Genomic DNA, 22700 nt, shown 5'->3' on the forward strand with positions numbered 1-22700 from the left:
ATGTCCCATACCTGTCCTCTTTACCTGGCTGCCTCCCTTTAGCCACCTGTCCCTACCCCCAAGCCTGGCCACTGGTGGCCTTCAGCTGATTCTGAGTAGTTTTGCTTTCTGGGGCTCAACCCCCATGCACATGGAGGGCAAAGAGAATGCTGTTGCCTGGCTTCCTGCATCGCCCCTCTCCTGTGGACTCTCACTGTCCCGGCTCGTCCATCTGCCCCTGTCATCTACCCACCTGTTCGCCCTCACCTGCCTCCAGAGCCACCTTCTTCCGGCCTGTTGTTCCTCACTCTTTCGTTGAGGAAGGCCTTGGTCCCCTTCCTAGGATCTCTCCACTCTGGGAATTTGGTGGCACCTGGGAGAGATGATTTCTGGGATCAGGAAAGTGATGGGGTTGGTGGTCGGATGTCTCTTTTCTGCCCTTGGACCAGGAGTCGCCCATGACCCTTGAGCAGACTCAGCCTCTTGCTCCCCTGGCAGGCCCCAGCCTGGGGGAGGTTTCGGTTCTGGAGGCCCCACCCTCCAGGCTTGTGATGCCAGTGCCCCACCAGTCTGCCTCCCCACAGGAAGGAGCCATAGCCTGTACCCAGAAGCCATGCCCAAGGGGACCCTGTCCGGAGCCAGGAGCATGCTGCCCACACTGTGAGCCAGGTCAGCCTCCTGCCAGCCCCGGCCCCACTTCCCATCCTTCTTCTGGGGCCCCGGGGCCATGGTCTGCCACCTGCCACCTGCTACATGCCCGGAGGGTGCCTGCCCACTCGTTCTGGCAGTGGCTAGAGGGGTCCAGAACTGAAGCACAGTCAGCAATATACTGACTGTGGCCTGGGGCTACAACTGCCCTCTGGGAGCTTCTGGTCTTACTGAGAAGATACAAGCTCCAATGAACACGCCCTGGCTGGTAGCTCAGTTGGTTAGAGTAGCAGTCGCCAACCTTTCGGACCTCATGGACCACCAGTTGGCAGCCGCTGCTCTAGGCAGCCCCTCCTGCAGGTCGGCTCTGGGCCGCTAGGTCCCTCCACCTGCCCCCAGCTTCCCCCCAGTCCAGCGGTCGCCAACCTTTCGGACCTCACGGACCACCAGTGGTTCGAGGACCACTGGCTGGCGACCGCTGGGTTAGAGTGCTGTCCCCATATGCCAAGGTTGTGGGTTTGATCCCCAGTCAGGGCACATACAAGAATCAACAAATGAATGCATACATAAGTGGAACAACAAATCAATGTCTCTCTCTCTCTCTCTCTCTCTCTCTCTCTCTCTCTCTCTCTCAGATCAATAAAGTAAAAAAATAAAATAAAATCCAATGAACAGATTAAAAGGAGGTGTAGAAAGGCAATAATTGGCAGGGGAATCCTACCCAGACCAGGTGCCAATGGGTTGTCTGAGCTAGATCTTCAAGAGAAAGTGGGATGTCACCAAAAAGAAACGGTGCTGCAGGGTCCTCTGGACACAAGATTGGGGGGCGGGGCGGGGGGGAGGGAGGTTGCAGGAAATCAGTTTGGAAAGACCAGTGGGAACAGACTGCTGTAAGCCATGCAGTTTGAACTTCCTTCTGTGGGCAATAGGGAGCCACGGAGAGTTGAAGAGCCAGAGTGTGGCATGTTCAAAGAGCTGTTTTAGGAGTAGTCATCTGGCATTAAGCTAGATGCAGAGTGACCAATTAGGGGACTGTTAAAGCGGAGTCAGGGATGGCTGTGGGGCAGAAGGAGGGGTATTTCTAAAGAACGGGCAGGAGCTGGTGACAGGTTGGATCCCACGGACGAGTGGGAAAGGAGGAAATAGTGGAGTAGGAGGGCAGTGGTGCCGGCGAGATGAAGAGAGCTGGGAGGAAGCGGAAGCCACGCTGCTGGGGCTTGTTGCCAGCTCATGATCAGGGAGACTGGGTTGTCGGATTTAGCAAATAAAAACACAGGATGCCCTGTTAGATTTGAATTTCAGATAAGTAAGCCATACTTTATTAGTGTAAGTATGCAACGTGGAACATACACTAAACAAGTATGACTTGTTTATCTTTTCAACACAAGAAACATCCAGACACATAAATAATTTTTATAAGAGTGTGTTTGAGCCAAACTGATGACATAAGCCGAGGAGCAAGCTCTCAAATGTTCTGGCGCATAACAGATTTGCAGCTTCTTCAATGCATTTGAAATTAAGGAGGGGAGATAAGGAAGGTTGGAGAAACCAAGGCAGGAATTGGATTCCAAGATAGTTAAGATTTATGTGCTCTCTTGAGGGTGGTTTTGGCTTATTTCAAAAGTGTGTTAACCTAGTGGCACAATAAAAGCAAAGATCCACCCCCCCCACCACCACCACCACCAAAAAAAGAAAAAATATGTAAGTTTTTTACTAAGAAGTTTATATGCCTGGACATTACTACCCATCACGATCGGCCCAGTTAGGAATTCATGATCAGATCACCCTGTGAGGGGTGGATTTTTTTTTTTTAAAAGGGCACTCTGCCCTGGCTAGTGTTGCTCAATGGATAGAGCATCAGCCTGCAGACTGAAGGGTGCCAGGTTCGATTTCAGTCAAGGGCACGTGCCCAGGCTGTGGGCTCGATCCCCAGCAGGGGGCATGCAGGAGGTAGCCAATCAATGATTCTCATCATTGATGTTTCTCTCTCTCCCTCTCCCTTCCTCTCTGAAATCAATAAAAATATATATTTTTAAAAAGACACCCTGCCCTAGCTGGTGTGGCTCAGTTGGTTGAGCGGGGTCCCATGCACCAAAAGGTCGCCGGTTCGATTCCCAGTCAGGGCACGTGCCCAGATTTTGGGTCTGATTCCCAGTTGTGGTGCATACAGGAGGCAACCAATCGATGTTCTCTCTCTCTCTCCCTCCCTTCTTCTCTCTCTCTAAAAATAAAAAGAAATTTTAAAAAACATTTTTTAAAGGCACCCCTTCCTCAACACTTCCATCAGCTGTAAACAATGGAAATCTCCTGATTGTGTTAGAGTCAGACGCTTTACTGCCATTTCCTGGAAAGTGGAAGTAAATACCAAGATCTCTGCCATCGACCACCCGAAGGTGCTCCCTTGTCGTGGGGCCCTCCCGGGTGCTCTGGCCACAGCCTCTGGGTCTCTTACTGGGGGCCTGGCCTTGGTTTGTAGGCTGCCCTGAAGGTCCCGGGGCTGGGGAGACGTGGCAACCCGAGCCCTGTGTCACCTGCACCTGCCAGGTAAGGGATCAGAGCCTGTCCCCACCCACCACCACCACCCAGGTCCCTGCTGCTCTGCTGGTGACCCCCAGGCCTGGCAGTGCCACCCCAACCTGGGGCCTGCCAGGGCTGCTGCTGCCACCCAGGCATCGGGGCCCGGAGCCCGCTAGGCCTGCAGGCCAGCGGAGTAGCTCCCAGAAACCAGCAGTGGAGAGGGAGGGAGGGAGGGCTCAGTGTCTGCCCCGCAGGCAGGGACCGTGCGGTGCCAGGGGCCCTCGTGCCCAGAGCTCAGCTGCCTGGAGAGCTACACCCCACCCGGGGAGTGCTGCCCCGTCTGCCGGCCAGGTGACCTCCCCACCCTGCCTTCCCTCCACCCCCTCAGCCCCGAGGGTCCGGCACCCCTTTGGGGTCATGCCTTCCCGGGGGTGATGCCCGCCCACCCCGCTCTCACCTGACCAGCCTGTTATCCTGGCACCCTCCCCAGGCTGTGATTACGAGGGGCAGCTTTACGAGGAGGGGGCCAGCTTCCTGTCCAGCTCCAACCCTTGTCTCCAGTGTTCCTGCCTGGTGAGTCCCTGCACCCTCTGCCCAGGCCCTGGGAGGTGCCCTGCTCTCAGCCTCACATGTGTTCCGGGCCCTTCCCTCTCTGCCTGACCTGTGCCCACCTCCCAAGGGTGCCCACACCTGCCTGCCGTGCTCTCTCTGGGAGCCAGACCCAGAGGCTTTACAGCTGTTGGTACGTTACAGAGGAGCCTGGTTCGCTGTGTGCCCATGAAGTGCCCGGCCAGCCCCTGCCCTGAGCCAGTCCTGAGGCCTGGCCACTGCTGCCCGGCCTGCCCAGGTGAGCCCTGGCTCTTCCCTAGGCGGCTCCAGGCAGGGCTGTCCCGTCATTTCCTCACTCAGAGCCCACCCTGCTGGCTCGGACCTGGGGGTCCGGGCAGCGGGAGAGTGACGCCTGGCCACGCCCGCCCTGGAGCGGGTCCTGAGCTCAGATCCTGTCCGTGTGGAGTTGTGGTGGTGCCTCTGAGGGAGCTGCTCTGTGCCTCAGCTCCCCGTCTGTGAGGTGTGGGTAATGATATGCTACCTTCATAATGCTGACTAGTACCTACTGTGTGCACCTAAGACCCGGTGGGCCCTGGGCAGACCACTAGAGGGTGACACTGAGTCACACACCAAGACTCTCCCCAAAGCAGGAGTGGGAGCAGGCACCAGGTTCCATGGAACCTCAGGGGGAGGAGTCCTAGCCCAGGTGGGCACAGGAGGCAAGCGTCCTGAGTGAACCTTGAGGATAAAGAGCAGTTGGCCAGGTGGAGGGTGGAGTAAGCCGAGGCCATCCCAGGAAGAGGGGGCCGCTAGAGCAGAGGCTTGGGACCGACACTCAAGAGGGAGTTTGGTGGATGGTAGGTGGGAAGGTGCAAGCAGACAAATCTCACACGGGGAGGCGGGGGAGGTGGGCGTGGCACGCCGGGTGCTGGAAAGCGTGGAAGGCGGGCTAGGAGCGCGGCCTTGCCCAGCTTGGGACGCTGGCAGCCAAGAGAGGTCTAGGCAGAGGCATGACCTGGTCTCGCCTGGGCTCAGAGGAGAGGGGTGGCAGACTGAAACTGGGGTCCAGGCTGGCTCCCATCGGGCCTCCTCTCTGCCCCTCTCCCCCCAGCACCAGGCTGCACAGAAGGTGGCTCTCGCCGGGAGCACGGCCAAGAATGGACTGCACCTGGGGACCCCTGCCGGCTCTGCCAGTGCCTGGTGAGCCCCGACCTGCTCCTGGGCTTCCCCCTCCACCCCCCCCCCTGCTCCCCCAGACCCACCACATTCAGGCCTTCATTCCACTGAGCGCATCCCAAAGGCCCTGTGAGGGGTCAGGGGTGGAGAGGCGGGGTCTGGGGCGGGGTCGTGCCCGTCTGCATGCCCAGCTCTGAGCAGCGCAGGAGTGCAGCATGGGTTGGTGAACTGAAGTCAAGGAGCTTGCAGCTAGAGGAGTGAGGCGGGGCAGGATGTGGCCGGTGGTACAGGCCAGGGAGGGCGAGACGCAGACGGGTTTGAGGTGTCTGGAATTTCGAGGTCTGATCGGTTGCCACAACGGCATGTGGCCACTGAGCCCTTGAGATGTGGCCATCCGATCTGAGACGGGTTTTCAGAACAAAATACACACCAGTTAAAGATGGAGTGCGAGAGAAAGGAGTGGACGCTATCTCATTATACGCTGTGCCGATCACATGCTGAAATAACATCTTGGATATATTGGGTTGAGTGGAACATTAACATTTAGTTTCACCTGTTTCTGTTTTTTGGGATGTGACTACTAGAGAGTTTAAAGTGACCTACGTGGCTTGTGTTGTATTTCTGTGGGGCAGCACAGCTCTAGAAAGTCTTCATGGCGGGGTGGTGTTTACCTGGGTCTTAGAGGGTGAGTAGGACTTAAGTGCCGGGGGGGGAGGGGGGAATGGGGACAGACGCTCCAGGGCTTATGGGCTGAATGTTTGAGACGTGCCCCCCCCCCCTTTATGTGCTGAAATCCTAACCTCCAAGGTGATGGTATTAGGAGGTGGGGCCTCTGGGAGGCGCTTAGGTGCTGAGGGAATGGGATCACACCCTTAGGGCTTCAGCACCCACCCTCCCCCCGCTCCCCCCCCCCACTGCATGTGAGAACAAGAAAACAGCCCTCTATGAGCCAGAAAGCAGGTTCTCGCCAACTGCTGGTACCTTGATCTTGGACTTCCAGCAGCCCAAGCAGAGGAGACACCTGGTGTAGGGACATCCGGGCAGAACCTGGGGGAGGAAGGTGGGGGCCGGAGACCTACGGTTCAGGCAGGGGGCATGCGGAGGAAGGCTGTTTCATGGGCCTGAAGCCAGCCACAGAGCACAGCCTGCCAAGGACTAAGGAGCCCATTGTGAAGGCCATGGACCAGGGGTCCTCAAACTTTTTAAACAGGGGGCCAGTTTGCTGTCCCTCAGACCTTTGGAGGGCCGGACTATAGTTTTAAAAAAAAACTATGAACAAATTCCTATGCACACTGCACATATCTTATTTTGAAGTAAAAAAACAAAACGAGAACAAATACAATATTTGTATTTGCATGTGGCCCGCAGGCCGTAGTTTGAGGACCCCTGCCATGGACCCTTTACAACCATGTGCTTCCCCTCCCTGTTCACACTGGCCCCTCACACACCTGTGAGAAGAGTCCCTGGCTGCCCAGACACTAATGGTGCTAGAGGCAGTGCGTCCAGGTGTGGGCATGAGCTCCAGGGCTGGTCTAGGTGGCAAAGGCCAGGGAAGTAGCAGCGGCTGCTGTTGGGTAGCTGCCAGCTTCCAGAGGTTGACGCCACACCAGACACCTCACCTCACGCCCATAACGGGGCTATGAGGAGAGGAACATTATTGTCTCTCTTTTTTTATTTTATATTCTCACCCAAGGATATTTTTTCAATTGATTATTTTTTTTTTAGAAAGAGTGGAGGGAAGTGGGAGAGAGAGAGAGAAACATCAATGTGAGAGAGAGACATTGATTGGTCGGTTAACCAACAGAAATGTGTTGTCTCGTGGTTCTGGAGGCCAGAAGTTTGAGATCAAGGTGCGGTCAGGGTTGGTCCCTTCTGAGGGCTGTGAGGGAGAATCTGCTCCGGCCTCTCTCCTGGCTTCCGGTGGTTCAAGCTGTGGTGTTCCTAGGCCTCTGCCTTCATCTGCACATGCTGCTTTGTGTGTGTGTGTGTGTATGTGTGTGTGTGTGTGGTGTGTGTGTGTGTGTGTGTGTGTGTGTATGTGTTTGTGTGTGTATGTGTTTGTGTGTGTATGTGTTTGTGTGTGTATGTGTTTGTGTGTGGGGGGGGGTGTCCAAATTTCCCCTTTTTACAAGGACACCAGGCATTGGATTAGAGGCCACCCCACTCTGGTATGACCTCACCTTAACTCTACCTCTACAACAGCCCTATTTCCAAATAAGGTCATATTCTGAGGTGCAGGGCGATGGAGGGTAGGACTTCAACAGATGAATTTGTGTCTGTGGGGGACACAATTCCACGCATAACAACGTCTAATAAGTGGATAGCTGGGACGCAAATGCTGTTTCTGCCTCACCCCCTGCCCCTACCAGGAGGGCCAAATCCAGTGCCGCCAGCGAGAATGCTCCAGCCTGTGCCCATACCTGCCCGGCCCCTCCCGGGCACCTGCTGCCCCGTGTGCGATGGTACAGTCCAAAGGGTGGGGCCTGGAGGGGCTCCAAAGCTGAATGACGCCCAGGCTCGGTCTCCCACGAAGGCCAGGACTTGGGGCAGTGGGGGACCCCTGCGGAGGGTCTAAGGCACCCTCTCCCCAACAGGCTGTTTCCTAAACGGGCGGGAGTACCACAGCGGGGAGCCGGTGGGCTCCGGGGACCCCTGCTCGCACTGCCGCTGTGCTGTGAGTGTGGCCGCCCCGCAGGGGGGGCCTGGCCCCCGGGCCTGCCTCTCCAATGCTGACCAGGCCCTGTTGTCAGAACGGGAGCGTCCAGTGCGAGCCTCTGCCCTGCCCGGCTGCGCCCTGCAGACACCCAGGCAGGCTCCCCGGGCAGTGCTGCCCCGTCTGTGCCGGTGAGTGGGAGGCTGCAGGCCCTGGGTGAGGGGCAGGCCCTGGACAGAGAGTCCCTGGCCTGTGGGTGCCGTTGCTGCCTTGGGCCTGCAGGAGGCCCCCCTGAGTTAAAGTCCAGAGGAAATCCTTTATGGAACTAAGCTCCTGTCCCCACCAGGAGGGACTAGTTCCCGCCTTCTCATGGCACACGGGCACAGTGGTGGGGCCCTGGCTTCTGGCGGTGGGGGGCTGGCAAGACCCCTGAAGGTGGCTGTCCCTATCAGGGTGGGAGGTAGATGTCAGGGGGAGTGAGGCGTCCCCATCAGCCTCCAGCCCTGTCCCCCCACCCTGCCCCCCATCCAGGCTGTGAGTACCAGGGACACCACTATCAGAGCCAGGAGACCTTCCGACTCCAAGAGGGTGGCCGCTGCCTGCGCTGCTCCTGCCAGGTAGGCGGCCCGGTCTCATGCCCCAGATCGGCCTCATCCTGAGGGCCTCTCACCCAGTGTCCCTCCCTCCTAGGCCGGCGAGGTCTCTTGTGAGGAGCAGGAGTGCCCGGTCGCCCCCTGCACCCTGCCAGACTCTGGTCCCCAGCTGTGCTCAGGTGTGTGGGTGGGGGGAGGGGAGAAACAGCTGCAAAGGGGCGCTGCTTCCAGTGGCTGGAGGTGGAGGGGTGTTCCTTCAAGTAAGGGGGGCCTTGCTAAGGCCACCAACCCTCCCAGCGTATATTCAGAGGCTGCTGTGCGGGTGGTAAAGCTGGGGTCCTGGGAAGGGGAAGGCGGGTGGAAGTGTCTAGGTTGCCATGGTGACGGCCCCCTTGCTGTAGCCTGTGTGCTTGGTGGAGAGGAGTTTGCTGAGGGTGTCCAGTGGGAGCCTGATGGTCAGCCCTGCACAGCCTGCTCCTGCCAAGACGGGGTGCCCGTGTGCGGGGCTGTGCTCTGCTCCCCAGCCCCCTGCCAGCACCCCACCCAGACACCTGGTGAGTGCCCCGCCCTGGTCTGCCTTCCACCCCCGGCTGTGCCCCGCCCGCCCTGATCAGCTGGGCTCTGACCCATCTGCCCGCCCAGGCGCCTGCTGCCCCAGCTGTGAGAGCTGCACCTACCACGGCCACGTGTATGCCAACGGGCAGAACTTCACGGACACGGACAGCCCTTGCCACGCCTGCCGATGCGAGGTACCCCCCAGGCTGGCTGCTGCCCTCTGAGCCCCTCCCAGGGCTGACCCCCACTGCCCTCTCCCCCACTCCCAGGACGGGACTGTGAGGTGCTCCTTGGCCGACTGTCCACCCACAACGTGCGCCAGGCCCCAGAGTGGACCAGGCCAGTGCTGCCCCAGGTGCCCAGGTACGTGCTCACTGGACCTGTCTGGCTCGGGGGACCTAGGCCTGGCCCTCCCGCCACCCCCTGGGCACGGCGGTCCCCTTAGAAAGCCACGGCCTTCCCACGGCTCAGTCTGGCGAAGCTTGGAAGGCACAGGGCGTGGGTGGGAGGGACTTGTTTCTCCTTCACGTCCCCCTGTCACCCTTCTTCCCCACCCAAGTCTCCTCTTCCCGCACCCACCACTCGGATATCTTTGTCTGTCTGCCCGTGTAACACACCACGTTCATGCCACACACCACGTTCATGCCACACACGTTTGGATGTGCCCTGAGGGAGCCGGGGTGCTGGAATGCAGTGTGCCCCCCCCCCCCCAGCCCCTGGAGAGTGTGCTATGGAGCCCTTCAGCTTTTCACCCTCAAGGCACACACATGTGCCTGCAGGTGAAAGGACTGTACACACACGTGTGTGCACACGCTCACACATACACACACGTGTGCGCTCAGAGAGACACCCATGCCTGCATCACAGCCCCCTCCTCTCCCTCTGTGGGGACAGCTTCCACCATAGCTCCGGGCTCCGAGGGGAGAGGAGCTGTCTGCCAGCTCCTGGCGCCTTCAGTCTTCGTCCCCATTCCTCCCCACCCCCTGCCCAGACTGTGTCCTGGAGGAACAAGTGTTTGCGCACGGCGAGAGCTTCTCCCACCCCCGAGACCCCTGCCAGGAGTGCAGGTGTCAGGAGGGCCACGCCCGCTGCCAGCCTCGGGCCTGCCCCAAGCCCCCCTGCACCCACCCGCTGCCTGGTCCCTGCTGCCGCAACGACTGCCATGGTGAGGCGGACAGGAAGGGGGTCTCCTGGGATGGTTGGCCCCTCCTGTGGGCATTTAGGGCTGGGAGGGCATGACCCGGGGCAAGCAGGGCCTCTCCCAGGCCTATAGCTGCCCCCTCCCCCAGGCTGTGCCTTCGGCGGGAAAGAGTACCCCCACGGAGCAGACTTCCCCCACCCCTCTGACCCCTGCCGCCTGTGCCACTGTCTGGTGAGTCCGCCCCCGGGGTGGGAGGAGGCAGGGGAGCAGGGGTGGGGCTGGGGGCGGCCAGGCGCAGTCCACGCGGTGGGCTGGGAAGGGTGGAGGTCACCTCTGCCTCCAGCACTCACCCTGCGCCGGGGTCCCTCTGTCCACGCAGAGCGGCAACGTGCAGTGCCTGGCCCGCCGCTGCCCTCCGCTGCCCTGTGCGGAGCCGGTCCTGCTGCCCCGAGAGTGCTGCCCGCAGTGCCCAGGTGAGAGCTGCACCCCGGGCCGCGCCCCCCCCCCCCCGGGTTGGGGGCTCTGCAGCCTCTCCCCGGGCGCCCCATGATGCACGCCGTCTGGCCTCAGCCTCCCCGTCCAGCTGTCCGAGGCCGGGGGGCTTGGAGCCCGTGCGCCACCAGGAGCACTTCTTCCTGCCGGGGGACCCCTGCCACCGCTGCCTCTGCCTGGACGGCTCCGTGTCCTGCCAGCGCCTGCCCTGCCCGCCCGCGCCCTGCGCCCACCCCCGCCAGGGGCCCTGCTGCCCCTCCTGTGACGGTAACGCCCTGGCCCGCCGCCCCCCGCCACCCGCTGCTTCCACCTCGGGGCGGAGCCTCCCCCGCGTGGTCACCTCCGACTCCTCGCCCGCCTTTCTCCAGCTCCAGCCTGGGCGCCACCCCGCCTTCCCCTCCCCCTGGCCTGGCCCTCCCCGCTCAGAATTTGGGGGGGCAGTGCCCGGGAGGTGGTGGGCCTGGTAGACAGCCACCACAGCCCCCCAGCCCTGCCCTGTCCCTGCCCCCTAGGCTGCCTGTATGAGGGGAAGGAGCTGGCCAGCGGGAAGCGCTTCCCGTCGCCCACAGTGCGGTGCCACGACTGCCTCTGCCTGGAGGGCAGCGTCAGCTGCGAGCCCAGGGCCTGTGCCCCTGCCCAGTGCCCTTTCCCTGCCAGGGGTGACTGCTGCCCTGCCTGTGATGGTGAGGGGCAGGGACAGGGGGTGGGCGAGGCGGGAGGGCTGGGTCAGAGTCATCCTCACTGCCCTCGAGAGGGCCCCGGTTCTTATTACACTAAGAAAGAGAAAGCCCTGGACTAAAGCCTGGGTTTGCTCCTGCCTCTGACGCTGTTTGGCTGTGTGACCTTGGGCAAGTTACATAACCTCTCTGAGCCTAATTTCTGTCAATGTTTGAAAAAACACATAACATAAAATTTACCATCCTAACCATTTTTAAGAGTGACTCTGGGCCTAATCTTAACTCCTGTAAAAAAAGAGTTGAACAAGACCAGTCCTCGGTCATTATCTTAGCAATTGTTTCTAATACCCTCTACCACCTGTAACTTTATTTATTTAGTATTTTTCTTCAAATTGAAATTTTAAATGGAAATTTATTTAGAAAGGAACCTTTATATCATACTGTAAATGGAAAACTAGATTTTCAAGGAGTAGAATATTACTATTAAAATGAATACAATTAAAAATCAAATATTAAATTCAAGTCAGATACTTTTGCCTTCTAAGGCTTTGAGCCTGAGACTCACCCCCTTTTTCTTGTTTTTACTGACTTTTTCTTTTAAAGAAAAGTTTTAGGTTCGCAGCAAAATTAAGAGGAAGGTGCAGATTCTTCCCATATATCCCGCCCTCGCCCCCCCCCTCCCGCCCCAGCACGGCCCTCCTCATTATCAGGGCCCCCCAGCAGGGTGGTACATTGGTTACAGTTGATGAGCTCACACTGACAGGTCATTGTCACCTAAAGTGCCTTCTTTTTCAAAAAGGTCAGAAAGTGTCAGCCGCTCAGGGCAAGCTGCCCCACCCTGGGCCCCGGCCCCTCCTTGATTGGTCAGAGGGCTTGAAAGAGCGTTGGAAAGGGGATGCCTTGGGTCCAGGCCACCTAAGTCATCTCAAGCACCTCCCAGCTCTAAGGTCAGGTTGGAAAAAATGGTGCCTTCTGGCCGGGCAGTGGCCTGCTGGGTATTCAACCCTAGGGACAGATTCCGTGCGGGTTTTCCCTATAGATCGGACGGACAGGGAGTTTTCTGCCAGCTGAACGGGAGAAAGTTTGCCCTTTGGCCAGTCCGACTCTCCCCCCAACTCCCCACTTCTGTGTCCGTCAGCCTGGATGGAGGCCTCCCTCCCCACCGTGGCCATCTCTCTGAGGCCTTGGACTCGGGCCAGGGGCAAGCTCATAGCTGGTGACTGCTGTCCTCTCACCCCTCCTGACCCCACCCTGCCTCTCCCTGTCCTCTCTTCAAGGCTGTGAGTATTTGGGGGAGTCCTACCTGAGCGGCCAGGAGTTCCCAGAGCCCCGAGCGCCCTGCAACCTGTGTACCTGCCTGGAAGGCTTTGTGACCTGCGGCCGCAGACCCTGTGAGCCTCTGGGCTGCAGCCACCCGCTCATCCCATCTGGGCACTGCTGCCCCACCTGCCAGGGTAGGGCAACGCCTGCCCCTCCACCGCCCGCCCCTTCCTGACCTCCAGCAGCCCAGAGTCATGAGACAGCCGCCCCCAGACCCACACCCTGCGTTTCCACCCCGCGCCTCCACTGTCTGTGTCCTCTGTCCCTGCTGTCACCTCTCACTGGTGTTGGGCTCACCAAATAACCGGTTCCTGTGCTTCCAGACCTTTCTTCTCTTAAGCTGTCCTGCTGCCTTCCTAAAACAGCACATCACGAGACTCAAAACGATTCCCACTGCCCTGGGTGCCTCGGGAGCCCCGCCTGTCGCTCACCTTCCTCTGTGAGCCCACCTCCTAGCTCCACGGCCTCCCTGCGTGCAAAGCTCACCACTTACAGCCGGTGAAACCTCTCCTCACCCACCTTCCCAGCCACCCCCTCTCCCTCTCAGACCCCTAAGCTTTGAGAGGTCCCAGGTCGGCTGTGTGTGCGTGTGTGTATGTGTGTGTGAGAGTGTGTATGTGCGTGAGTGTATGTGAGAGAGTATGTGTGTGAAAGTATGAGCGTGAGTGTATGTGTGTGACAATATATGAGTGTGAGTATGTGTGTAAGTGTATTGTGTGAGTGTATATGTGAGAGAGTATGTGTGTGTGAAAGTATGAGTGTGAGTGTATAGTATTGTGAGTATATGCGAGTGAGAGTATATGAGTGTGAGTATGTGTGTAAGTGTATTGTGTGAGTGTATATGTATGAGAGTATGTGTGTGAGTGTGTGTGAGTGTATATGTGAGAGAGTATGTGTGTGTGAAAGTATGAGTGTGAGTGTATAGTATTGTGAGTATATGTGAGTATATGTGAGTGTATATGTGTGAGTGTGAGTGTGAGGCAGGAGACGGTTCTGTTGACAGCAGCTCTCCCACTGCCTTCCCTGCTCTGCCAGGATGCCTCTATCATGGAGTCACTGCTGCCCTAGGAGAGACCCTCCCTGACCCACTGGACCCCACCTGCTCCCTGTGCACCTGCCAGGTGAGGTGGCCTTGGGGAACCCGGGAACCTTCATCTCTGACCCTCCTTTCTGGCCGGCTTGTTTACCCCCCCCCCCCCAGTCTCACAGCGCACCTCTGCCTGTGACAAGTGGGACAGGACTGGACTCAGGCCTCCTGGTCAAGCCAGGGGGGTTTGGGCCTGGCAGGCTCGGAGGGGGTGCCCCATCTTGGGGCAGAGTGAAGCCTGGGTTGAGGGTGTGATGACATGGGGATCAGGAAGTGGCAGTGTGACCTCTCTCCCCAGGAAGGTTCCATGCGCTGCCAGAAGAAGCCATGTCCACCTGCTCTCTGCCCTCACCCCTCCCCAGGCCCCTGCTCCTGCCCTGTGTGCCACAGTGAGCTGCCTTCCCCACACCCAGGCCCCCGGGGCCCCTCCCTGCCCCTCCTCCTCGCCTTTCCCAGGCCTGAGGTTGGACAGGGCAAGGTGGCACAGCGTCCCACCCAGAAAGCATGTCGCCCACAGGATGCTTCTCTCAGGGCCGGGAGCACCAGGATGGGGAGGAGTTTGAGGGGCCCACAGGCAGCTGCGAGAGGTGTCGCTGCCAGGTATGGCCGGGAGGGGGCAGAGGGGGCTGGGCGCTGGCTGGGCACCCTGCCTCTCGGGCACCCAGCCTAAGGAGCAAGTCACTGACCCGGCATCTTCTGCAGGCCGGCCACGTCAGCTGTGTGCGGCGGCGGTGCCCACCCCTGTCCTGCCCACTCCAGGTCACCGAGCAGGGGAGCTGCTGCCCTCGCTGCAGAGGTGTGCCCGGCCGGTGGGGCTGCCCCTTGCTTCTGCCCCTGGGCCCAACGCGCCTCCATCTGCCCCACCTCCTTTCCCTCAAACTCCCCTCCTGTCTTCCCACCTCCCTGCCCACCCATCTGCCCTCCCACACCTCCGTCCTTGAGACTTCACCCCTGTCCTCCTTCAGCTCTTCTTACCTGGCCTGCCCAGACCATCTCCCCCTCCAGAGGCTTAGTAGAGCCCCCTCAAAGCTGCCCCCTGCCTAACCACACCCCATTCATCATCATGATCACATTTACGGAGCATATACCAGGAGCTAAGCACTTTAATCCACACAAAGATCTTATCAGGGAGGCACTATTATTATTATTCCGATTTCACAGATGGGAGAACTGAGGTGCAGAGAGGTAATATAACTGGCAGGTGGCAGAGACAACCTTTGCTTCTAGGCTGCCTGAATAGGAGCCTTTCTGACCTGCCCTCTGCCCAGCATGGCTTAGATTCCGGAACCATGACAGCATCTCACTGTGAGGGGGCACACAGAGGAAATTCTATTTAACAGCGATGGAGTCTGAGGCTTGGAGAGATTGAGTTACCTTTCATTCATTCTGCATGCATGTGTTAGATGCCTGCTGCATGCCAGGCACTGGTGCTGAGGCTGGGCTACCACAGGCAGTGCCTGCTGCCTGGCCTTTGGTTTAGCAAGCAGACGTGCCAGGGATTACAGACCAGGCGTTCTGAGCCCAGCCGTGTCTTCCCTCCACCGCAGACAGCAGTTCTGCCAGGCCACCTCCCACCTCACCCCTGCAGATCCCCTCCCAGGCCAGACCCCAGGCCCTGCTGACCACCCAGGGTGGGCCATCGGGGGCAGACAGAACCCAGACTCAGAGTCACCCCTGCCCACCTGGGACAGGCTGCCTGGCCCACGGGGAGGAGCACCCTGAAGGCAGTACCTGGGAGCCTCCGGACAGCCCCTGCTCCTCCTGCATGTGTCGCGAGGGTGTTGTCACCTGCGCCCGAGTCCAGTGCGTCAGCTCCTGTGCCCATCCCCGCCAGGGGCCCAGTGACTGCTGCCCTCGATGCTCTGGTACTGGGAGCCTGGGGTGGGGTGGGTGGCAGGGAGGTAGTGCCTGGTCAGCATCTCCCTGCCTTGGCACTGGGTGGGGCGGCAGAAACAAGCCTTTCCAGAAGTGGGTCCCATTTTTGTACACACCTAAATCCTGGGGGCTGGGGTCCCTGGGGGACAGAGAACCCCACCCCTGGCATTGCTGCCAGCCTGAAGGCCCCCTGGTCCTATTCTGCTCTTACCCCACCCCCAAGACTGTGAGCATGAGGGCCGGAAGTATGAGCCAGGGGACAGCTTCCAGCCTGGGGCCGACCCCTGTGAAGTGTGCATCTGCGAGGTGGGTGAGGGCCATGCTGGGGGTGGGGCACCATGGGGGCAGCCTGGACACTGCGGGCAGCAGGCACTAGGAGGGTCAGAGACAGGAGAGTGTCCCAGTGACCAGGAGGTGAGGCAGGGCTTGGGGCGAAGAGCCAGCAGGGCCCAGAAGTCTGGGGTTAGCCGTGGCACCGGTGCTGAGTGGGGGAGGCAGTGGGCAGGCCCCCCCTGGCAGGAGTGTAGAGTGGGTGTGAATAGGATGGGCGAGGAGACACCTGGGAAGTGGTTGGGGCCACTGAGAATCTCCATCAATGGGGAGCAGGCAGTGACATCATAGGTCCAGAGATTAGGCAGTGGCGTTGGGAAAAGGGTGGCATGAGAGTGCAGGAGGGTCAAAGGTCACAGACGGTTCAGGCCCAATGACTGGAAAGGGAAATCATCGCTGGGGATTAGGGGTGAGGAGGCAGTCTGGGGGGCTGTTGAGGAGGTGCTGCAGGCACACGGAGGGGTCTGGGGCCCAGCCCTGGCTCACTCGTTCCTGTTGCAGCTGCAGCCCGAGGGGCCTCCCAGCCTTCGCTGTCACCGACGGCAGTGTCCCAGCCTGGTGGGCTGCCCTGCCAGCCAGCTCCTGCCCCCGGGGCCTCAGCACTGCTGTCCCACCTGTGCCCGTGAGTCACTGATAGAGGGTTGATAGGAGAGGGCGGGGCTGCCACCCCCTGACTGACACTGGAAGTGCCAGCCAGCTCTCTGCCACAGTCCCAGCCCCAGACCTTTCCTGAGTCCAGAGGACTGTTCTAGAAGCCCTCGCCCTGCCCTGGCGGGTGAGGCTTGCACCACCCCAAGGGGAACGGGGGAAGCTGGCAGGGACCTCTTGACTCATTTTGCCCAGCAGGTGGTGCTGTGGGGTGGCAGTTGTGCCAGCTGCTGGCTTTTGAGGGCAATGATGTCGGGTCAAGAGGGGCAGTGAGTGGCCCAGCTCCAGAGATGGGGAGAGCCATTCTTATCAGCACTTGTGCTTCAGGAAAAGAAAAAAAGACGAACACTTATTAAGCACCCCTGCATGCCATGCGCTGCTTGGTGATTTTATTTTTTTTAATATATTTTATTGATTTTTTTACAGAGAGGAAGGGAGAGGGATAGAGAGTTAGAAACATCGATGAGAGAGAAACATCGACCAGCTGCCTCCTGCACACCCCCTACTGGAGATGTGCCCGCAACCAAGGTACATGCCGTTGACCGGAATCGAACCTGGGACCTTTCAGTCCGCAGGCCAACGCTCTATCCACTGAGCGAAACCGGTTAGGGCGCTGCTTGGTGATTTTAATGAGCAGTATCTCGTTTAATTTTCACAGTTACCCAGTGAGGTAGGCATTATTATTATTCCCTTTTTACAGATGAAGAAACTGAGGTTCTAAGAGGTTGATTGATCCGCCTAAAATGGCACAGGCACTGAGGATTGGAGCCGGGTTACCTGGCTCTCTGTGCGTTCTTGTGCCGTTTTAGCCAGGCGATATGAAGGGAGCGGGGCGGGGGGCAGGCAGCGCGGCGTGTGGTCCTGAGGGACCTCAGGCTAAGGAAGCCACACGTGGCCAGTGTCCAGCCCCCTCCCCCCAGTAGCCTAGCAAAGTTCCTCTTGAAAAGTCCAAACTTTCCTCTGCTGAACCAGCGGGAAAGGATTTATCCTTCCTGGAGTCAAGGGCCGGGGACATGGGTCTGAGGATAGAGTGGGTGAGTACGGTCACCTGGGCTTACATCCCTTGCCCCCCTTTTACCCTCAATTGCATTCTTGTCTACACAGAGGCCTTGAGTAACTGCACAGAGGGCCTGCTGGGGTCTGAGCTGGTCCCGCTGGACCCCTGCTACACCTGCCAGTGCCAGGTGAGCCCTCGGCCCTGGGGATTCCCAAAGCTCCATGAACCGCCTCTGTGGGCTGGGGCCGAATCTCCGGCCGCAGCTCCGGGATTCCCACTCACCCGGCATTCGCCCACCTGCCCTGAATGTCACATTCCGCGAAGAGCCGGCGCCCTCCCCCATTCTCTACCCACCGTGTTCTCATGCCCTTTCACAGGACCTGACCTGGCTCTGCGTTCACCAGGCCTGTCCTGAGCTCAGCTGTCCCCCCTCAGAGCGCCATACCCCCCCTGGGGGCTGCTGCCCTGTGTGCCGGGGTAAATGCTGGCTTCGTTCTTTTGTAGAAACGGAGGGCTTATCGTTGGGGTGGAGGAGAGACCCTGAGGCAGAGGGAGGCAGAGAATGAAGCCTGGATTCTCAAGGCCTGGCCTGAGGCCTGTCAGTGGGCTCAGTACCACAGGCCCCTGGTAGGGTATTGCACTGCCCAGCTGGCAGCCAGGCCCGAGGAGGGCTCCAGCCTATGGCTCTTTCGGCTTCCAGAACTCTCTCCACATCCCCGGTGCAGGGTCTGTCCTCTGGTAGCCCCCCTGCATGTGGTTGAAGAAATGAACACCATCAGGGTGCTAAGTGGGGGGGGCACCCCCTGCTGTGGGCCTGCAGGGTGCGCTCCAGGGAGGAGGGATGCAGCTGGAAGGACAGTGCTCCCCCAGCCTCATTTCCCATCAGAATGTGTGGTGGAGGCCGAGGGCCGGAGAGTGGCCGATGGAGAGAGCTGGCGGGACCCCAGCAACGCCTGCATTACTTGTACCTGCCATGTGAGCTGGGGGTGAGGAGTGGGGGTGGAGGGCCTTATAGAAGAGGGGAGCCTCAGGACGCTGGGCCAATGCATATGGGGGGGGGTCTTTGAGGTAATTAGGAAAGGGCGCCCCTCTGGGTGAGAGGGGGAAGAGGCATCCCTGTGCTGGGCACGGAGCTGAGGGCTGGACTTCAGGCCCCACCTGAACAGGAAGTGGTGGTTCTTCTGGAGCAGCTCCAGGGAGAAGGGGCTGCTGCCTCAGAACAGAGCCCCCAGAAGTGTGACCAGGGACCTAGCGGAAGTCCCTAGAGCAGTGGCCTCTGTCCTCAGCTGGGCCGCGTGGAGTGCCGCCTTGAGGAGTGCCAGGCCCTCTCCTGCCCACATGGCTGGGTGAAGGTTCGAGACACTGGCAGGTGCTGTGAACGCTGCCAAGGTGCGGGCCGGGTGATGGAGGGAGCAGCACCGAGACCCAGGGTGAGGCAGGGGCAGCTGACCTTTGCCCTCCCCCCTCCCCCCAAGTCCCCTCAGCTCCTGCCCAGTCATGTGAGCACCAGGGCCGAGAGGTGGCCTCCGGGGAAAGCTGGGCCGTGGACCCCTGCACCAGCTGCTCCTGCGTGGCCGGCGCCGTGCGCTGCCAGAGTCAGCGCTGCCCGCCGCTCTCCTGTGGCCCTGTGAGTGCCCGTCTAGGGCGGGGGGAGGGGGGGAATAAGTGTGCACGTGGCACCGCCACCTGGTGCAACGGGCAGGGAAGGAGGAACCTGGCTGGGCCCCCCGCCGCGGAGCTGGGGGCGGGAGGCGCAGCGTGGAGGAGGCGCAGGGTCCTGCAGTTCCCGGAGCGACCGCGAGGCGGCGCCCTGAGCCCGCTCGCAGTGCGTCTGGGAGCCCGAGCGCCCCGGGTCCTCAGAGGCTCCGCGTGGGGCTCCGCCGGGACCGCGTGTCTGACTCTGTCCCGGGCGGAGGCCAGGACGAGGCTCCCGCCCTGAATCCCGGCAGCTGCTGCCCCCGCTGCCTGCCGCGGCCGGCTTCCTGCATGGCCTTCGGAGACCCCCATTACCGCACCTTCGACGGCCGCCTGCTGCACTTCCAGGGCAGCTGCAGCTACGTGCTGGCCCGGCACTGCCGTGGAGGGGACTTCAGGTGCGCAGCGCCCCCTGCCTGCTCCCCGCCCCGCACCCTCTCCTGCTGACCACCGCGCCGGCCTCTCGCTCCGCAGTGTGCACGTGACCAACACTGACCGGGGCCGGAGCGGCGTGGCCTGGACCCAGGAGGTGGCGGTGCTGCTGGGAGACGTGGCCGTGCGGCTGCTGCAGGGCGGGGCGGTCACGGTGAGGCGAGCAGAGGGCCGGGAAGGGCAGTCCCGCCGCCGTCCAGGCCTCCGTCCCCACGTCGCCCCTCCTCCCGCCCTCCCTCTCCTCTAGGTGGACGGGCGCCCTGTGGCCCTGCCCTTCCTGCAGGAGCCGCTGCTGTACGCGGAGCTGCGGGGAGGCACTGTGATCCTGCACACCCAGCCGGGGCTCCAGGTGCGGCCTGGCCATGGGGGGCGGGGGGGGGGGCCTGGGGCTGCTCAGGCTGCTGTTCTGTGGAGGGCGCGGGGGTTACCAGCTACTTCCCGGCCACACGGAGGTGGGAGAGTCCGGAGACCTCCGGTGCAATGGAAGTTCTGAGCCTGGTTTCTAATCTTGGCTCAGCCATCAACACACTGGGCCCTGGGCCTGGACCAGTCCTCTGTGGGCCGGTTTCCTCGTGGGTAAAATCGGGGAAGGATTCGCGGGAGGGTCAACTAAGGTCTCCTAGGGCCTAGGCGGTTTCAGGAGTCCCTCCAGCTCCCATGCCAAGGAGTGATGCACTCCCCCGCATCCAGCAAGAAGCACACTTTGTAAATTCCTAGAATAGGACTTGGCTACACTTGGGATACAAACTCTAACTGCGTCCGTCCTGTCCTCTGCGAGGCCTGAGCACCCAGGAGATAGTCTATCTCTGGAAGTGGGTGCATTTCACCTGGGGGCCCAGTTCGGGGATGCTGACGGCCGGTGCCTTCCCCGGGGCTGTGCTGGCTGTCATAGTCCCGCAGCCTGTGCCCGCGGGGCCTGGGCCAGGGCCTTCTCCTCCCTCCTACAGCAGGGGGCGCGCTGACACTGTGTGTGCGGCCAGGGCGGATCTTGGGCTTTTGTTTCCCCTCTCTCCAGTCCCAGCCTCTCCACACAGGTGCTGTGGGATGGGCAGTCCCAGGTGGAGGTGAGAGTGCCTGGCTCCTACCGGGGCCAGATTTGTGGGCTCTGTGGGAACTTCAATGGCTTTGCCCAGGATGATCTGCAGGGCCCTCAGGGGCTGCTCCAACCCACTGAGGCTGCCTTTGGGAATAGCTGGCAGGTGAGTGGTGCAGGAGCCCGGGGCCTAGGGGGTCGGGGATCGGGCTGGAGACGGCACAGTTGAGCATGAGTCTCAGAGCAGCCCTTTGGTGTGGACATGGGGAGCAGGGTGGACACAAGATGGGCTTTGGGACTTTCAGGCTGACTTGGGAGCTTCTTGCCTGGCATGGAACTGGAGGAGGCAGAAAGGCCTGTTGAAAGTGGCCTCATCATCTGACTCCCCAAGCCCTGCGTTGCTACTCACAGGCTGTGTGACCTTGAACAAGTTACTTGCCTGCTCTGGGCCTTGGTTGTCCCCAAAATGGGACAAAAGAAAAGTAGCTCATGCTTTCTTTGCTATTCTTTTTTCCCCCTTTTTATTGATTAAGGTATTACTAGTACATATGTGTCCTTATCCCCCCATTCTTTGCTATTCTTGTAAGAGGGGTTTTGAAGCTAAAACAAAACATTGGGTGGGAAATGCTTTGAAGAACGGCAGACAAAGGCCAGCTGCCCAAGGATGCGGTCACACCAGGGTCACCTTCCCCACCCAGGTCCCCGAGGGGCCGGGACCGGGTCGGCCCTGTTCCAAGGGCCGGGAGGTGCATCCTTGCCGAGCAGCAGGCTACCGTGCCCGGCGTGAGGCCAACGCCCGGTGCGGGGTGCTGAAGTCCTCCCCGTTCAGTCGCTGCCACGCTGTGGTGCCGCCGGAGCCCTTCTTTGCCGCCTGTGTGTATGACCTGTGTGCCTGTGGCCCTGGCTCCTCGGCTGACACCTGCCTCTGCGATGCCCTGGAAGCCTATGCCAGCCACTGTCGCCAGGCAGGGGCGACGCCGGCCTGGCGGGGCCCGACGCTCTGTGGTGAGCCAGCAGTGCCCGGGGTGGCATGGGGGAGGGGGTGGCACAGAGGGCCAGATCTGGGTGCGGGAGGCACAGGGAGGGCTGCAAGGGGTGAGCAGGTGACTGGAGCCCCGCCTTCCACTCTGCCTGCAGTGGTGGGCTGCCCCCTGGACCGTGGCTTCGTGTTCGATGAGTGTGGCCCGCCCTGTCCCCGCACCTGCTTCAACCAGCACGTCCCCCTGGGGGAGCTGTCTGCCGACTGTGTGAGGCCCTGTGTTCCCGGCTGCCAGTGCCCTGCAGGCCTGGTGGAGCATGAAGCCCACTGTATCCCACCCGAGGCCTGCCCCCCAGTCCTACTCACTGGGGACCAGCCACCCCGAGATCTGCTCAGCCCCAGCCAGGAGTCCCGGGGGACACCTGACCCAGGATGACAGCGACTGGGACTCATCAGACCAGAAGGCTCTCCTTGGAGAGCAGCTCCCACCCTGGCCAGAGCTTCAGCGAGAGTGCCCTGCGCTGGCACTGGGAGCCTGGGCCCATGTCACACAAAAACCCCAGCCGTGTTGAGTCAGAAGCAGTAAACTCGGGGCCTGACCTAAGCTGCCTTGTGTGTGTGCGTGTGCTTCCTCCTGGTGCTGGGGCGGCGACATGGGCTGCTTGGGACATGGGGCCAGAAGTCAGTGTCCCCAGAGTCAGAGGGGTGGCAGCTGTGGGGATTCAGCTCTGGACCTTGCTCACTCCCGTGCCTGCATCCCTGGGCTGCCCCGCCCGCCACACCCTGGTGCTGCCCTGCAGTGGGCAGGCGGAGCCAGGACTCCTGGTCCCAGCCTTCGTTTGCAGGTAGCAGGCATGGCCTGTGGCCCCGATGGGGCACCCTCTGTGGATCATGTGGAATCCTGCAGGGGCTGAAGTGCACGGAGAAGACGCTCAGTCCCCACATGGCATCCTGTTTTCTCTTGGTTTGGGGATATCAAGTGCTCAAGGGCCTCCTGGGCCGCTCAGAGCTGGTGATAGAGGGACCCTGTGCCTGGAGTGGGGACCAGGACCGTGATGAAATACAGACACAGATACAAGTGCACAGACCCCACCCCCCCAACAAGCGTGTATACCTGTGTGCATCCACAGCCACGCCCACCCTGATGGGCCTGTGGGTCCGGGACACACGTGCAATTTCTGAAGACATCCTTGTAGGGGAAAGAACATGGGCTTTGAAATAGAAAAACTCTATTTCTTTGAAAAGGGAAACATCTTTTAAAAGTGAACTCTATCTTGAATTCTCTTTACCTCCTACTGGCTATATGACCTCGGTGTGTTAGGGA

At 60.3% G+C, this 22700-nt stretch overlaps 1 protein-coding gene across 1 annotated transcript in view; it reads left to right on the top strand.

The window, feature by feature from the left end:
• Positions 1–21980, top strand: part of KCP (kielin/chordin-like protein) — a 25478-nt gene extending 3498 nt beyond the window's left edge. Inside the window, 33 exon segments of the mRNA XM_023753548.1 lie at positions 3399–3486; positions 4811–4893; positions 7239–7284; positions 7287–7331; positions 7464–7543; positions 7620–7713; positions 8054–8139; positions 8213–8294; positions 8517–8669; positions 8758–8864; positions 8940–9033; positions 9662–9835; positions 9960–10042; positions 10191–10284; positions 10382–10570; positions 10816–10986; positions 12258–12434; positions 13336–13421; positions 13686–13776; positions 13905–13987; positions 14090–14183; positions 15079–15252; positions 15486–15568; positions 16094–16214; positions 17345–17424; positions 17615–17714; positions 18722–18864; positions 19158–19330; positions 19407–19518; positions 19612–19713; positions 20399–20563; positions 21096–21402; positions 21535–21980. Of these exon segments, the coding sequence (XP_023609316.1) occupies positions 3399–3486; positions 4811–4893; positions 7239–7284; positions 7287–7331; positions 7464–7543; positions 7620–7713; positions 8054–8139; positions 8213–8294; positions 8517–8669; positions 8758–8864; positions 8940–9033; positions 9662–9835; positions 9960–10042; positions 10191–10284; positions 10382–10570; positions 10816–10986; positions 12258–12434; positions 13336–13421; positions 13686–13776; positions 13905–13987; positions 14090–14183; positions 15079–15252; positions 15486–15568; positions 16094–16214; positions 17345–17424; positions 17615–17714; positions 18722–18864; positions 19158–19330; positions 19407–19518; positions 19612–19713; positions 20399–20563; positions 21096–21402; positions 21535–21812 (4038 nt within the window). The 3' untranslated portion in view covers positions 21813–21980.
• Positions 21981–22700: the final 720 nt, after the last annotated feature.

Source organism: Myotis lucifugus, unplaced genomic scaffold, assembly GCF_000147115.1.
Source record: "Myotis lucifugus unplaced genomic scaffold, Myoluc2.0 scaffold_46, whole genome shotgun sequence".
Taxonomy (NCBI): domain Eukaryota; kingdom Metazoa; phylum Chordata; class Mammalia; order Chiroptera; family Vespertilionidae; genus Myotis; species Myotis lucifugus.